This window comes from Hemicordylus capensis, chromosome 1 (assembly GCF_027244095.1).
Source record: "Hemicordylus capensis ecotype Gifberg chromosome 1, rHemCap1.1.pri, whole genome shotgun sequence".
Taxonomy (NCBI): Eukaryota; Metazoa; Chordata; class Lepidosauria; order Squamata; family Cordylidae; genus Hemicordylus; species Hemicordylus capensis.
The window spans coordinates 356,139,639-356,156,884 of record NC_069657.1 but is presented as its reverse complement, the minus strand read 5'-3'; the positions used below and the strand labels follow the sequence as shown (position 1 = coordinate 356,156,884).

Below are 17,246 nucleotides of genomic sequence, written 5' to 3'. Positions count from 1 at the left end.
CTGTCTCCACTTTGCAATGCCTGGACCAATATGAACCAAATTGGGCACAGTTGTAGGGACACTTCAACAGCGTAGTTTGTGATGATGTCATCTGCCCCAATTCAAGATAGTGGACATGTGAGCATTAAAGGCTGAAGTGGGCTAACTTGCAAGGATGAGAATGATCAATTAAGATCATAGTGAAAGGAAAGTAGGGAGACTTGTTTTGTCCTGCAAGCCTCTCTTCTCCCACCACACAGACAGACTCCCATCAAATATTAGTTAGTGGATAAAGCTTGTTTAGTTGTACCATTGTCTCCTATACCTATAGTGGAAAATCTGGAATGAGGCCAATGAAGCATAAGTACTGTTAGAGTGCATTTGACAGCTTTTTAACTGGCAGTGACAGTTGCGAAGAAAGCTTACTTTACCATTGCAACTATGCATGCCTTCCTATGAAGCTCTGCCAAGTGGGGAAGAAGCCTCTTGAAGCCAGGCCTCAGTTATGATCAAATGTGGCACTCAGTGGCTCACTAACATGTTTGCAAGCTACATACTTAAGATAAAAATAACTTGCATCTGCCATCATGATCATGGGTCCTATGCAGCAGGTATCCAGTCTCTACTTGCTGCACTTGCTTAGATGAGTTTAAGTTGATGATCCTGAGGATGAAAACAAAATCCTTGGAAATAAACCACCTGTAGGCTTGACTGCTGCCCATACTGGTTGCTTCCTGGCAGTTAGAAGAAGCTGGCCACATTAGTCCAGGTAGGGGTGAATGCCTGTCTTCAGAAGGGCAACGTTCCTGCTCCCTTGAACAAGGTAATTGTAAGACCATTATTGAACAAGTTGTTCTGGTAAGAACTAATCTGCCTGCTTTCCTTTCACTATAATTTTAACTGAGAATTACCATCCTCACAAGTTAGCCCACTTCAGCCTTAAATATTCACACATCTGCGATCTTGATCATCACAGTCTTGAACATCATAGCATGGTATCACTACCCTGTTGAAGTGTTCCTATGTACATCTCTGTGTTAACTATCACTAAGCCTTATATAGCAATAGCACTTACATTTATATACCGCTTTATAGCCGGAGCTCTTTAAGCGGTTTACAATGATTTAGCATATTGCCCCCAACATTCTGGGTACTCATTTTACCGACCTCGGAAGGATGGAAGGCTGAGTCAACCTTGAGCCCCTGGTCAGGATCGAACTTGTAACCTTCTGGTTACAGGGCAGCAGTTTTACCACTGCGCCACCAGGGGCTCTTGTGGGGTATATTCTATATACCTGTAGAATATACGGAGCTGTCTTTATATATGATAACTGCCGCTAGGATCCTTTACACTTCTTAGTGGCAGGGCCAGCTCAAGCCATTGGCCAGACTGGCCTCGACAAGGGGCATCAAGGGTTAATGGGCATCAAAAACAGCTAAGCAGACCTCCATTATCTCACTCCACAAGGTCTAACAGACCCTTCCTTCACCAATTCGCTAATCTTATCTGACACAGGAGATAGGGCCGCTTTGCATCCCACCACCCAGAGGGGAGGAAATTAGAATACTCTTTGAACTAGGACAAGTGAGAGCTCGCCCCCTCCCTCATGGCTTTAAAGCTAGAATGGCCTGGCCAGTGTTCACCCTTTTTCATTTGCAAATGGGTGTTCTACTGGGAGAAGCTGTAGAGATTAACACTCTCTCAGCCAAGGACCTGCCTACTGAAAGACTGAGGTAAAGCTCAGTGCTAGTCAGTTAGTCTAACTCTACTTCTCTACTTCTCTTTTTCATCTTCATCATCAGGAAATGGCATTCATTCCCTAAATGCCTGCCTACAGGCAGTAATGGGTTGAATGAGGGATACCAAATTGAAGCTGAATCCAAGCAAGACAGAGGTGCTCATTGTAGGGGGTCAGAATCTGGGAGATGAGTTAGAGCTTCCTGCGCTGGATGGGGTTGCACTCACCCAGAAGGAACAGGTACGCAGCTTGGGAGTACTCTTGGATCCAGGCCTCACCCTGGTATCTCAGGTGGAGGCCATGGCCAGGAGTGCTTTCTACCAGCTTCATCTGATTCGACAGCTGTGTCCATTCCTTGAAGAGGACGGCCTCAAAACGGTGGTGCATCAGCTGGTAACCTCCAGGCTTGACTACTGCAATGCATTTGACGTGGGGTTGCCTTGTATGTAATTTGGAAACTTCAGTTAGTTCAAAACGTGGCAGCCAGATTGGTCTCTGGGGCAACCCGGAGAGACAATATTATGCCTGTTTTGAAACAGTGGCACAGGCTGCCAATATGTTTCTGGGCAAAATACAAAGTGCTGATTATTACCTTTAAAGCCCTGAATGGCTTAGGTATGAGTTATCTTAGATAGCACGTTCTTCTGCATGAACCCCAACGCATGTTAAGGTCATCTAAGGAGGTCCATCTTCAGTTATCACCAACACATCTGGTGGCGACTCAGAGGTGGGCCTTCTCTGTAGCTGCTCCTGGGCTGTGGAATGCACTCCAGGCAGAAATACATAATCTGAGTTCAATATTGGCCTTCAAGAGAGCCCTTAAGACCTATCTGTTTGGCCTGGCCTTCCAGGGTTTTTAAACTGTTTTTAAACTGTCAGGGTTTGGCCTGGTTTTCAAGGGATTTAAAAGCTATTTTAAATGTTAATAATGGTTTTATATTGTTTTTACAGTTTTCAATTTTAACAGTTAATTGATTTTAGCTTTATTTTAATGCAAACTGCCCTGAGCCATTTTTGGAAGGTTCGGTATAGAAATCAAATCAAATCAGTTCAATCAATAAAGGGGGGCTCAGGAACACCAGCATGGAGACTTTTGAGATTGCATTCATGACCAAACAAATCATGGTTTGTTCTGTTGTGTGAACTGATTTGTGCTGGTAGATTTTGATGCTGCTTTGGTGCTATGGATTTTTAATATGACAACTGTGTGAACTTGAAATGATTTTGACTGAATATTCATACTAATTGATCATACTGATTATAATGAATTCATCACATCAATTAAATATTTATACTAGCTTAGTTTTTATTGTTTTATATTATGTCTTGAGTGCTCCACAGAGCCATGTTGGTAGACTATAAATGTATTAAAAATACACATAAATGGTATATTTCAGTTTCGGACTGCTGTCCCAGTAATTCCCCACCCCCGCCACTCTATGCACAAGTCTATAGCTTATAAAATGTTTTTAAAAGCCAGCAGAAACATAACCAAAATCAATTACAAATATACATTATTTATATTGGTAATAAAGTAAAGCACATTCTCTTCCAAGGTATGTAAGTGGTAGCAGAAAAATATGACTAGGAGGTTTTTAAAAAAAGTAATAATAAATACGTTGTTAAGTCCAATGAACTCTCTTGTACAGTCTGAAAAAAATGCAAGAGTTATGAGTCAAAATGGAGCAAAGTTAATTATTTTGCACAATACTTACAACTCCAATAGGGAAAGCTAAAACGGCCATCATCCAGTCACGGAGAGAAATTAATTTTTTTAGCTGTCTTTCTTGTTCTTGGCTGTCATTTCCTTTAGTCAAAAGGCTGGAAAGGTCCGTCAATACGCAGATGCCAAAAAAGACGGCTTGAATAACCTGCATTAAATATATATATATACACACATACAGTGAAGGATATAACATACAAAATGAATCCCAAAATCTCCAAGTATCCATCCTGGCTCTGGATTAAAAAGCAAACAAACCCAAAGGCTGACAAATCAAACCATTGTTCACACTATTTCCATAAGCCAAATACAGTTTCCCAACATATTTTGCTATATGAAATCATTTTCCTAAGGTTTTTCCTTTTGTGGTGTGGGGAATCTTATCATGTAGGACAGGAAGGAAATCACAAGGGTAGAGCATGTGGAACGAATGGGAAGCTGTCAGCAAACTCTCTATAGTGAGATGATCAGGCTCTAGGCCCCTGATCATCTCAGTTGCCTTCTTCTGCACCTTCTCCAGTTCTGTAATGTTCTTTCTGAGGTATGGTGACCAGAACTGTACACAATACTCCAAATGTGGCCGCACCATAGATTTGTATAAGGACATTATGATATTAGCAAGTTTTATTTTCAATCCCCTTCCTAATGATCCCTAGCATGGAATTTGCAATTTTTTTACAGCTGCTGCTGCACACTGAGTCAGCATTTTTAAAGAGCTGTCCACCACGACCCCAAGATTCCTCTCCTGGTCAGTCACTGAGAGCTCAGACACCATCAGTGTATATGTAAAGTTGGGTTTTTTGCCCCAATATACATCACTTTACACTTGCCAACATTGAACCGCATCTGCCATTTTGTCACTCACTCCCCCAATTTGGAGAGATCCTTTTGGCGCTCCTCACAATCTCTTTTGGATTTCATTACCATAAATAGTTTGGTGACATCTGCAAATTTGGCCATCTCACTGCTTACCCCAACTTCTAGATCATTTTATTTATTTATGTATTTATTTAGACATTTATTTATTATTTAATTAATTTGTATATTGCTCACTACCGAAGTCTCTAGGCGGTTTACAGCATAAAACAAACCAAGAATTTAACAGTTGAAATATAAAACCAGATTAAAATTATATTTTCCTATATAAACCGCTTTGAGAACTCTGGTTGAAGAGCAGTATATAAATATTTGTAGTAGTAGTACTGTTGCAGATACAATGCTTTTGATTAGGATATATGTGCCTGCCGAGAACATATACTTTATCTCAACTTAGGCTTTTCCTCTCCAGGCAAAATGAACGCTTGTGGTATTAGGCTAGGTTAATCCAAGGATAGCTCAGACAAGTAAAAAAAGATGACTTTTGTTTCTCCACTGTCTCTTTATCTGTTAATTAACAAACAAAATAAACATTGACATTAGGGCAAGGCACATTACTTAAGGAAAAATACAAAACTCAAGCATTGACATGATGTCAAGGTGCAAAACTTAGAGATGTTTTCCTTTTCAAAAAGCAGTAGCAGTAGCAAATATCAAGACCCCAAAAAGCAAGCATACAGTATATGTGTATGTATATGTATGTGGACCCAGCAATTCCAACACCTTGACCAGAGGACGACGAGGGATATCCCCCTGAGGGGCCCCAGAGCGGGGTGAAGCAACCAGGAGTGGAGTCACCATTGAGCGAATGGGTTCGACGTCAGATGCAGGGGGCGTAGCTTTGCTTGCATTCTCAGCCCCACAGATATTTTCTTTAAGTAGAACACATGAACAAACAAACAAAGAAGCCTCATGAAAGATATTGACATTATGGCAGTTTTTGGTAGCAACCTGCATGTTGTAGCACAATCATAAAATGGTTCTGGATGTGTATGTAAAAATAATTCCTAAGGGGGACAATTTTAAGTTGGCATATACACTTCTAATTCAAGGATAGCCACATCAATTGACTACAGTTAACAACTGTGATAACACATAGCTACCTGCCCCAGATCTTCAGGCATTCCAGATATCACAAATACTCAGAAGTGTTTCTTCTGGAAGGCAGACTTGAGTGGAGTGATAAACTATCTACTAAAACAGGCAGCAGCTGGAATGGTAGCAAATGCATTAAGATCTATCAGCATGCAAAACAAATTGCTTGAAAAGCTGCCAGGTCACATAACCATCACCTTGTAAGTCTGCCCTATCCACAAGTCTGTTTTTTTCTTTGAAGCAACCAGAATATGATTTATTTCCTCAGATTATCTGTTACAACTTTGCTTGTCACCTCTGTACACTGCTTGTATTCATTCTTCAGTCTGTGATATGAAGTAGTAATGTGAACACATATTAAGCTAAAGCAGTGAATGTAGTTGAAGACACTATCAAGAGGATTTTAAGTCAGACTATTTGTCTCCTTAGCTACTGGCAGTGTGTTTGACTGGACTGCTCTCACTGGGATCAAACTATCTGCTGTACTTGTAGAAAGATATTCAGAGAAAAACAGTCTCATAATTCGAGAGTCCAAAAGGATTAAGTTCAGATAAGTCATGAATGAGTAAGTAGTTCTGACAGAGAGTTGCTCAGTGCTTACATATCTATGCCAGCCAAAGGCTTCTATTGAATTTCAGAATCATTTCCCTTCCTAGTTGCCTCAGGTCATCAATTTGTTGTTCTAACCCACAGCGCATAATACGTTTCCTATCATGCACATTGATACTGCACATAATTTAAGGGGAAACAACAAAACTGAAGATAACATTTATTGAAATATATTGGGAATGGAAGTTTGGAAAAGGCAAAAGCAGCCATTTTCTTCAGACACTGTGAACTGCCCAGAGCTGACAGATGGGACGGTATAGAAAGAAAACAAATAAATGCATTTTGGTAGGAGAGTCAATGTGCAAGGGAGGCAGGCACCGGGAGCACATTGATCAACCATGTCGCCCATGCTGATGGGCTTGCTGGCCGCACTTGCCAGGCCTCCACACGTATGGCACTGGTTTCACAAGTCAGTGTTGAATATGGGGAAAGTTCTGCCATCTACTGAGAGGCTGGGCTCCACATCACATGGTGGAGCCCTCCATGCATTTGGCACTGCCCTCTAGACACAGATGCCAAATATGCAGGTCATCTGCAGGGTGCCCCTGCTGTCATCTAGTATGTTAAGACAATTAACGTTATCTGAAATTAACTAATAGGGATATCTTATGTTGAACAGGAAGTTGCTGTTCCAATAGATGATATATGAAAGATAGACAATAGATGCAGTCTCCAAGTGTGTGGTATCTTGGGGTAAAATGTCTGAAGGGCAAAGATCTAATCGAAACTGAAATATAAGGTAGCTAAAGAGCCACCTAATGGCACAGGGAAGTAACTTGCCTAGGGAGCAAGAGGTTGCTGGTTCGAATCTCCGCTGATATGTTTCCCAGACTATGGGAAACACCTATATCGGGCAGCAGCAATATAGGAAGGTGCTGAAAGGCATCATCAGCGTGGGAGGAGGCAATGGAAAACCCCTATTGTATTCTACCAAGAAAACCACATGGCTCTGTGGTCGCCAGGAGTCAACACCAACTCGACGGCACAAACTTTCCTTTTCTTTCTTATTGACTATGGGGGGTCAGAAATCGAGAGATGGTTTAGATCTGCCTGTTTTGGATGGGGTAACACTCCCCCCAAAAGAACAACTATGTAACTTGGGAATGCTCCTGGATCCAAAACTCTCTCGGTTGAGGCAGTGGCCAGAAGCGCTTTTTATCAGCTTTGGCTGATATGTCAATCGCCCATTTCTGGAGGTAAATGACCTTAAACAGTGGTGCATATGCTGGTAAAATCTAGGTTTGTAGATACAGTTTGTATCTACTGTAATGCACTCTATGTGGGGCTGGCTTTGCACGCAGTCTGGAAACTACAACTGGTACAGAATGCGGCAGCTGGACTGGTCTCTAGGACAACCTGAAGGGACCATATAGCGCCGATGTTAAAAGAATTGCACTGGCTGCCGATATGTTTCCAAGCAAAATACAAAGTACTGGTTATTACCTATAAAGCCCTCAGTGGCTTGGGTCCAGGGTACTTAAGAGAGAGATTTCTTTGTCATAAACCCTTTTGCCTATTAAGATTATCTGGAGAGGACTAGTTACAGTTGCCGCAGGCCTGTTTGGTGGTGACTCAGAACCAGACCTTTTCTGTGGTTGCTCTAGGGCTAATATGGTCCCTGTCAAAATAAGAGCATATCCATCTTGGATTGCTTTTAAAAAGACCCTCGACACACCTGTTTTCTAAGGCTTTTAATTAAAACTAATTTTAAATTGTTTAATTGTTTTAATCTGTGAAAATGTTTTTAATTGTTTTTATTCTGTGAAGCTTAATTTGTTTGTTTTATTTTATTTTTATATTGTAACTTGGATTATGTACACTGCCTAGAGGTGGTTTATAAATATGACAAATAAATAAAAAGAAAAAGACTCTCAAGACAGACCTGTTTTCTCAGGCTTTTAACTGAAATTAATTTTGAAAACAATTTAACTGAAATTAATTTTTAACTGAAATTTAATTATTATCCTGTGAAATTGTTTTGTTTTTACTGTTTTATATTTCTTGTGCTTTAAATTGTGTCCACCACCTAGAAATACACATATCAGGCGTTATATAAATATGAGAGAGAAAGAGAGAGAGAGAGAGAGAGAGAGAGAAAGAAAGAAAGAAAGAAAGAAAGAAAGAAAGAAAGAAAGAAAGAAAGAAAGTGTTGCATTATCTGATATTTGGCCAACAACATGGAGGACTTCCAGGACAGCGGTAATAGCTACACAATAGGGCAGATGCTAGAATTGTGTTCTCTTTTATTGGTGTTCCCAATGTGTTTCGATAAAAATCTTTAGACTTTTTTTTAGCTTGGGAAAACCTTATCATCAAGATGCTATAGGTCATAGAGATAACTGTTGATTTATTCCACTGGTGATTTCACTATGAATAACAGTGTTATTCCTGTTCATAATGGGTTCTATCCAAAGGGACCCTAGCGCATGCAGAAGACACTCCTACTTGTACAGGGGGAGTACGAATATGAAGGATATTTATATACTGATTTTCAACAAAAGTTCCCAGAGCGGTTCACAAAGATATAAAAAATAAAAAGATGGCTTCCTGTCCCCAAAGGGCTCACAATTAAAAAAAGGAAGAAACATAAGATAGACACCAGCCATAGCCACTGGAGGAATGCTGTGCTGGGAATGGATAGGGTCAGTTGCTCTTCCCCTGCTCAGGGGCGTAACTATAATAGGGCAAGGGGAGACAGTTGTCTGGGGGCCCACTGCCTTGGGGGCCTCCCCAGAGGCAAGTCACATGACTGACTCTCCCAGCCATGCACCCGCCCGGGCTTCCTTCAGTTGTATTCATCCTCCGAAACTGATGTGAGTGTTAAAACCTGGAGCTATCAGAACAGCATGTCTTTCTCTAGTACCATTAAATGACTTGCATCGTCCACAATTTACAAAACCCTTTACTGTGCTTTTTACCACTAATCAGCCTCATTTAAGATTTCTTTACTTCATGAGCTGAGCTTCGGCGGTGGTGGTGGTGGGGCATTTTAAAATCTTGTCTCTGGGCCTACTCCAACCTTGCTACGCCCCTGCCCCTGATAAATAAAGAGAGTCACCACTTTTAAAAGGTGCCTCTTTGCCCAGTTAACAGGGCACAGGGGCCTATGAATCCCCTTTCCATCTGCAGCTCCTCATGCTATATCCCATACCATTCCTGATGATCCCCCAACCCTCAGTATCAGCTCTTCGGGTGATCCAGGTGGGGAGGAGGAGATAGGAGAATTCTGTTCTGCAAGTGCTTAAATTAAATTAACTAATTAAGCAATAATAAAGAATTAGTTAATTAATTCATATACTTGAATATGTCATACATCAGAAGGGTTGTTTGTATGCTGCCTGCAGAGATCTGAAAGTCTTGTTTGTTACCATCAGTAGGGAGAAGCTCCGGATCAAGCGCTTGTGTAGCAATCTGGATTGTCTCTTACTGTAATTAATTAAAGTTTTTATTCTGGTACCTGTCTAAAAGTTCTTCCTCCATTAGTCTTTTAACTAACAAAATGTAATTTCTATAAAAAAAATTTCATGAATGACATTTTCTCTGACTTCAGTTACCAAGAAGCTCTTTTCTTCCATGTAGAAAAATGAAAAGTACCTGCATTACTGTAAAGACAGATGATACACCATGTTCCTTCTAACAGGGATTCCCAGATGTTGTTGACTACAACTCCAACCCCCAAGCAAAAGCCACTGCAGCTGGGGATTCTGGGAGTTGTAGCAACAACATCTGGGAATGCCTGTTAAAGTGAACACTGATGATATGGTTCTTTTTTCTCAAACCCAAGTGGGTCTGTGCAGATTGTTATCAGCTTTAAGCAATTTCTTGTAAATTGAATCTGTTGAATTTTACAGCAAAACCATTTGCATTTTAACTGCCATAAAATTGAACAGGTACTGAGAAGATTTCTTGCTCTGGCAACTGAAAAAGAACCCACCAAACACTTTAATGCCATAAAGATAAAAGTTCAGCAGTCATAGGAGTTCCAAGATTTTGGAGAAACTGTGGTGGCAAGTCGATGGCCCACATTTAAAAATATGTATATAGTGCAAATAGTATCCCAATTCCCAATGTAGAATATCCCAATGTAGGTGAAATGTGGGAGCACTATGAGTCTGTTAATCTTGATTCCCTCACCACTCAGGATACAATTCTTAGAACTACTCTTGGTATTCCTAAGAATATAACTTTAGCTTTTCTGAGACCTGAAACCAGCGTTCATCTAATGGAGATTTCACTAGGGTGGCCACAGCCAGACTCCTCTGCAGGCTTCACATGTACCTAGACCCCCATATTCAAAGAGCGGTATCCTCTGTAATAGGGTCCCAGCTGTGTGGGCATCGTATTTCAACCAGTTCCCACTCCCCAGGAAGATCCAGGAGCCTTGCTAATTGGATAGTGAAGGTCAAACTAGTGTTCTGTAAGAAAGCCTTCTTGCTAGCATTACTGGGGAGAGTAAAGTAAAATCCTTTGTTACCCATTCTATACTGGTTGGGTTTGCAAAGGTCTGAAGTGGCCACCCAACTGTTGAACTTGTCAGGCTAGCCTAGTCACTTTGCTAAATGTTATTTTACTTGGCCACAGCCTTTTATAGCTAGAATCTTTTCAACCCTGTACACCTTGTCCTCTTCCACTTTAACTCGCTGTAATTCTTCAGGATAAAAGCTGCCAAGAACTGCCTGACGCATGTAATATTTTAACAGGCAGACAAGCCTTTCAGCTCTTCAGATAACTTGGTCCACTATAAACAATTCTGAGGTGTAGTTCTATTCATAACCTTTCTCAAAAACTCCTTTAAATTTAGAAATCCTTATGTGAGCTCCTTTTCTTAGCAAAGAAGGCTTGGCTTTTTGTTGTTGATAGTGCTACCGTAAACTGTTTTCCAAACAGTCAGATCATTGGTAGGGTTAACATCCACAGGCCTGTTTTGAATAGTTCTGTGAAAGCTGTTATAGCGGCAGGTGAGCCACGCAGCTTGTGGAAGTGGCCACATTCCTGAGATGCCTCATTTTGAAAGGAGCTCTTGACAAGACAAAGCTCAGACTGGATGAACTTTGCAAACAGGAGTTGGCAAACAGATATCGGAGTTTTGGGTGGTGTTTAGCAGGGAAGTGTTCGGGGAAGCACACAAGCTGTCCTCCTTGTGTGGGACAAATGAGACACCCAGCACAAGGAGAAGGCAAGTACTACCCCACTTTTGTAATTTTCTTTGAAGACAGAAAACCTTTACATAGCTGACAACTGCAGCAAAGATCTAGCTTTCAAGTAAACAAGCAAACTGCAGCAATGACCTAGCTTTCAAATAAACAAGATCTACATATTCTGAATAGCCAATAAAACCAATAATGAAGGTAGAGGTCCATCAGGAGACGGGGTGCTTCCCAGTGTATTGCACATAGTGTTGAATGTAGGACTATCTGCCAGAAGGGCAAAAGTCATGGGTATGTGCTCGATGCAAAGAGTTCCTGATTCTCAGGGAACAAGTTTGTTCCCTTGAAACCAAGGTGGCTGACCTGTAGAAGCTCAGGGAGGCAGAAAGGTATGTGGCTGAGACCTTCAGGGATGCAACTCCCAGGCTGACTGCTCCTCTGCTGTCATGGAGAATGAAGGTGGATGCAACTCCCAGGCTGACTGCTCCTCTGCTGTCATGGAGAATGAAGGTTTCAGGGAAGGAGGACATCAGTCTGAGGAATAGGGGAATGATCTCCTAGCAGGGTCCCCTTCCTTGGGTGATGCACCCATATCCTCTCACACAGGGGAAACTCCTCTGGGAGTTGTGGGGCCTCTCAGTAGTGGGCGATTCGATCATTGGGGCATAGTCCAGGACCCCCAGGGTGGCGTTCTCTGAAGTGCAACCTATTCCATGAGCAGGTCCAGTGAGACAAGCGTAGCTGAAGGGTCTCTATGCATGGATGAGATCGTAGTGCTGGAAGAAGGAGTTTAGATTTGTTAGGCACTGGGATAAATTTTGGGGCAAACGAGGCCTGTACAAAAGGTACGGGCTCCACTTGAACCAAGATGGAACCAGACTGCTGGCACTTAAAATCAAAGGGTCGTGGTGGACAGTTCGTTGAAATTGTCAACTCAACTCAATGTGTGGCAGCTGTGAAAATTTCATGCAAATTTCATGCTAGGGATAATTAGGAAAGGGATTGAAAATAAAAATGCTAATATTATAATGCCCTTATACAAATCTATCGTGTGGTCACATTTGGAGTACTGCATGCAGTTCTGGTCACCACATCTTAAGAAGGACATTGTAGAACTGGAAAAGGTGCAAAAGAGGGCAACCAAGATGATCAGGGGCCTGGAGCACCTTCTTTATGAGACAAAGCTACAGCAACTGGGTCTCTTTAGTTTGGAAAAGAGCCAACCATGAGGAGACATGGCAGAGGTGTATAAAACTATGCATGGAATAGAGAGAGTGGACAGAAATTTTTCTCCCTCTCTCACAACACTAGAACCAGGGGTCATTCCATGAAACTGATGGCCAGGAAATTTAGGAGTGATAAAAGTACTTTTTCACACAGCACATAATTAATCTATGGAATTCTCTGCCATGTGATGTGTGATGGCCACTAGCTTGGATGGCTTTAAAAGGAGCTTAGATAAATTCATGAAGGACAGGTCTATCAATGGCTGCTAGTCTGGTGGCTCCAGGCCACCTCCAGCCTCAGAGCCAAGGTGCCTCTAAATATCAGGTGCACTTGCAACAGCAAGTTAGAGGACATGCCCTCACTTCTTGCCTGTGGGCTTCTCAGAGGCATTTGGTGGGCCACTGTGTGAAATAGGATGCTGGACTTTGACCTGACCCAGCAGGGCTGTTCTTATGTACTTATGTATATACCTGAAAGTGCTGTGAGAGGTAAAATACCTCCACATTCGTATTTTTAAAGTTCTATTAAACTGTTCCACCACTCTTGCGTTCAGGTGCAGAGCCAGCCGAGTGGCAGCCTGCGTCCAGCCATGTTCAGCGGCCCCCTCCAATACGCCTGTGCGCGTGATGTCACGGGCACAGGGGTATGGCTCAGGCTCTGGAGGACCCCAGAGCGAACTCCCCCCTCCCATACCCAGGTACCGAGAGCCTCCCCCTCCCCCTTTTGTCACGTGTAAAGGGGCGTGGCCTGGGCTGCCAAGAGTCCAAACAAGTTCTCCCCTTGTCATTTCAGGCAGCGTCATCTGCCTAATAGCACGTTTTCCCCTTTCTCTCCCTCCAGACAGGGAGAGGAAGGGAAAAACGTTCTATCGGACAGTGAGAGCCACCTGAAATAATTCTCGAAGAGTTTTCCTGGGTTCTCGGCGGCCCGGGCATGGGATGGGGGAGTTTGCTCTGGGCTCCTATGGAACCTGAGCCATGGGGTGGGGCTCAGCGGCCTTTTCCCACAGGCGGTCTGAGTTCTTTGAACCCGTTTGCCCAATGGTGGCTCCACGCCTGCCTGTGTTGATATCATTGTTTGTGACAATGTGGTGAATTGCATGCTCCTTTTACAGGCGGACTACTGGCTTATTTAAAATCTCCCTCCCTTTGTTGGTCTGGAGCTCTCCAGGCTTTTGGCCTTCTCTGAAAATAGCTTTAAAAGCCATGGCCACTTCCCTTCCTGTTTTGTCTTTTAGAGGTACACCCCAAGTGTATTCAGATAGAATATTCACCACTGTCAAAATGTACTTGTAGCCTTTGCTGTATTTAGAAAACTGCTGCATGTTCACTAAATCTGCCTGCCAATGTACATCCATCCCTGAAACAACAGTCTTGTTTCTTTTAAAATGAATCCTTGCAGACTTGTGCAGAGTATAAGCATCCTACTCTGAAAGCAGGAATCAACTTGACTTTTACTCAGCACTTTACTGTGCTATTTGGCTTCTTGAAATAGTGAATCTACACCCGCAGAATCCCCACTCTCCCGGGGGTATATTTTCTTTAGGATTTTCTCATGTTCTTCCATGATGTTGTTTAACACAAGTATGAACACACATATTTTAACAAAAATTCTTTTATTGGTCACCATCAGTGCAAACACATGCGATGCAGGATATGTTGACATCCCTGAAGTGCATGTTCTCAAAGGCACGCACCTGCACAAAAGAGGGCAATGTTTTAATACTGCAGGGTAAAAAAATTAACAAAGTAAATAAATTAAAACATATCAGGCTTACCAGCTTATTGGGCTCCTCAATTGGGGTTTACTCTGATGACCACCATCCATGGCTTCCTCTTCCTCCACACTTTCAGTTGCTGAAGTAAAGCATATAGCCCTGCAGTAAGAGGATGTCAGGCTGCCTGAAATGGGAGTCAGGCAATCACATGAGGTCCAATCTTCACTAGACCCGCAGCACTTACTGTAAACCCAATATCCTGGGGTCTGGCTGACAAAAAAGAATGACAGCCACTCATCATCTTCAGAAAAGTCCCCATTTGAATTGCAGCAGCAGAAGTAATCACACCAATAATAATCAAGCCTCTTCTTCACCCATTTCTTTTCCCACACAGCTTTCATTTCACAGGAGCTTCTGTTTCAGAATCTGATGAACTCACACCTGTATTTTGGGGGGGGGGGCTGTAGCTGCAGGCTCTCCAGCTTTGGTTTCCACAGCAAAAGCAGGTTGCTGTTACAGCGCCCACAATCACATTCTAGTTCATCCCACTGGTTCTCTGGGAAGGTTTTTTTCTGGATTGTCGTAAATCTGTTAGCTCGGCTAACCCAACAGGATTTACAACCCCTTCAGCTCTCCCCCTGTGAGTTAAACAGAAAGTAGCAGCAAAGCTGCATGAAGGAAAACAAAAGACTCACAAAGAAAAATAGTAGTAAACGAATAAAATCCCCTGAACTAAACAAGGTACCCCCCTCTACGATAACTGAGTAATAACTGAAAAGAAAACAACAGCGCAAGGAATGAATAGAACAAAGGACAACAGAGCAAGGAATTAACAGAACAAGAGACAACAGAGCAGGAAGAACAGAACAAGGGCAAACTGGAACTTAAAAGGTTGAGGAATTCTAAATAGGAACACGGTCTGTGGTAACGAAAGTTGCTGACAGCAATCTGTGCAACTAACAGACTGCTTAATATAGGGCTCAAGATAACCGGCAGCCAATCAGGCTTTCCTGAGTCACCACTTCTACTTCCTCTTCTGTGATATCCTGCGCCTGCGTGTCTCCCACTGAGTCTCCCTCTTGAGACATCTCAAGACAGGCGAAATCCCGCCTCCTCCTGATCAGCCTCCTCAGCCCTCATGTCTGGCAGCTGTTCCGATTCCTCAGCTCCAGAGTCTGTTCTCCCTGCCAAATCCTGCTGCTGTGCCTCTGAGCCTGCACTCCCAACCGAGTCCTCCTGTTCCTCCTCTGACTCTTCTGAGTCAGAAGTCTGAGCCATGACATAGATCCAGAACCTGGCCCATGGCAAAAACAGCCATCTGGTGAGTTTTCAATCCTGCAGGAGGGTAGGACAGGCTCTTCGGTATCATATGCACAGCCCTAGCTTTCCCAGGCCTTTCCTAGGCTTAATGGTAGGCCCACAGGCCACAGTGGAGTCATAGCATCTTCCATAGTCTCTGCAGAACTGTAAAATAGCCTCCTCTAAGCACTCTGCCACAGGGCCTGTACTTAGAGGGGTCACTTGACCCCATTCCAGCCAATAAAGTTACATAAAATTGCCAACACTCCATTATCACACCTGCACCACCAGGCCTTTCTGAGCTCTGAAACCTGTTCCTATTGGTCCAGGGTGGTGGGGCATGTTCATAGAGGGGTCACATGCCCACTTTCAAGGCATGCCCTGGCATTTTCTGGGGTGTGGGGTGGAGGCAGAACTTCCAGGGTGAGGGCATAGGCCTGGTTCTGACCATTTCTGGTGATGTTGGCCTACCTCTGACCGTTTTCAGTAACACAGGCCTGCTTCTGGCAGCTCCTAGTGACGTCACTGAAAGCGACGTGGGTTTCTTTGTAAACAAAAGCACATGGCCTTTGAAAGCTACAGTGAGGCACTTCATTTGACCCATGTGAAGTGCCAGGACGGTTTGTGCAGGGACAGTGGGCTTAGCCCACTCTCCCCACAGAAGAGCAGCCTCCGAGCCCTGGGCGGCCAGACTGGTCACCCGTATGACTACCGGCTGCATCATGGAGCTTGTGGGGGCTCCGGGGATCGGGAGAGTGTATGGGGCATCCTGGGGAGACCCGTGAGGTCAGGAGGCTTGTTTTAGCCTCTCAGTGGGGGTCTCCTCATGTGTTGCCACAGCACAGAGCCACGCTTGCTTCACTAACCTCACTTAAGGGGAGGGGTAGTTTGGGTGGTTTGCTGCTGGGGAGCTGCACAGCTCCTGTGGCAGCAGACAAGCAGGAGAAATCGGACTAGGCTCCCTCAGCCCAATTTTTCCTGGTTGTGAGAATAGCCCCTATGTCTCTTATACTACTGCTTACATGTCCAAAAATAGATTCCCTCAAATCTGTTCAATGGTACAAATTCAGTCACGCTTGGCCAATCAAAGCATGTGGTTTCAAACTCTTGAGCAGAGGATTCAGTCTTATGTGGAGTGGTGGTGGTGACATTTTTCATATCCAGGCCAAAGCTATTGCAAAACTGGATCTAATTTCATATTTGTAAATCATGTTAATAAGCAAAATTGTCAGACCTTAACTGTTTTGCTTAGATAATGGCATTTGTATACATGAAGTCAATATGACCAACATCTATGCCATCTGGCTCACTAGCTTGGAATCTTTTCCAGTGTTATCATATAGTAAAATGGAAAAGACAAGTAGATAATTTCCTAGCATTTTAACTTAGAACAATACCAAGTGCTGGGGCTGTGAAAAGGTGAAATATATTTTTAAGGCAGCACAGATGCATGAGCCCATACATTCCACATGAACCCATACATTCCAATGTCTTTACAAAGCAATAGGTGTGTGGCTTTTCAGCTTTTTTACACACTCTAGGGATCGGCACATTGTTTCTCTTATAAAATGAGGCTTAGTGTTCTTAATTTCTGCTCCACAAAAGCAAAGTTCATTCCTCTGAACCACTGCCTGCTGAGGAGATTTTACAGGGGATGAGTAGCAGGTGGGATTTGTGTGTTTGTCAAAAACCTTTTCTTCAAGCCATGACACTAATGTTGCTTACTAGCACAAGACCGAGGCTGGAGTCATTTTGAAAGAAATACTTTGCCTCCTTGAGTTGTTGATGACTTTTGAAAGACTTGTTGCTCCTCAGTCTGATAATATTGCAGGTTT

The 17,246-nt window shown here is 43.0% G+C and overlaps 1 protein-coding gene across 12 annotated transcripts in view; it reads right to left on the bottom strand.

Moving 5' to 3' along the window:
* AIG1 (androgen induced 1) overlaps positions 1 to 17,246 on the bottom strand; it is a 133,376-nt gene that overhangs the window by 84,986 nt on the left and 31,144 nt on the right. For 6 of the 12 annotated variants that reach the window (XR_008315099.1, XM_053290220.1, XM_053290241.1 and 3 more), the window contains one exon: positions 3,434 to 3,589. The exons of 3 other annotated variants lie outside the window; for them this stretch is intronic. Coding sequence is in view for 7 of the 9 variants with exons in the window: in XM_053290220.1 (XP_053146195.1) it covers positions 3,434 to 3,589 (156 nt within the window). In the remaining 2 variants the exon portion in view is untranslated. Of the gene's footprint in view, positions 1 to 3,433; positions 3,590 to 13,993; positions 14,092 to 14,172; positions 14,297 to 17,246 lie in introns of those variants that run through there. 3 more of the 12 variants (XM_053290302.1, XM_053290292.1, XR_008315102.1) reach the window with 3 other exon arrangements.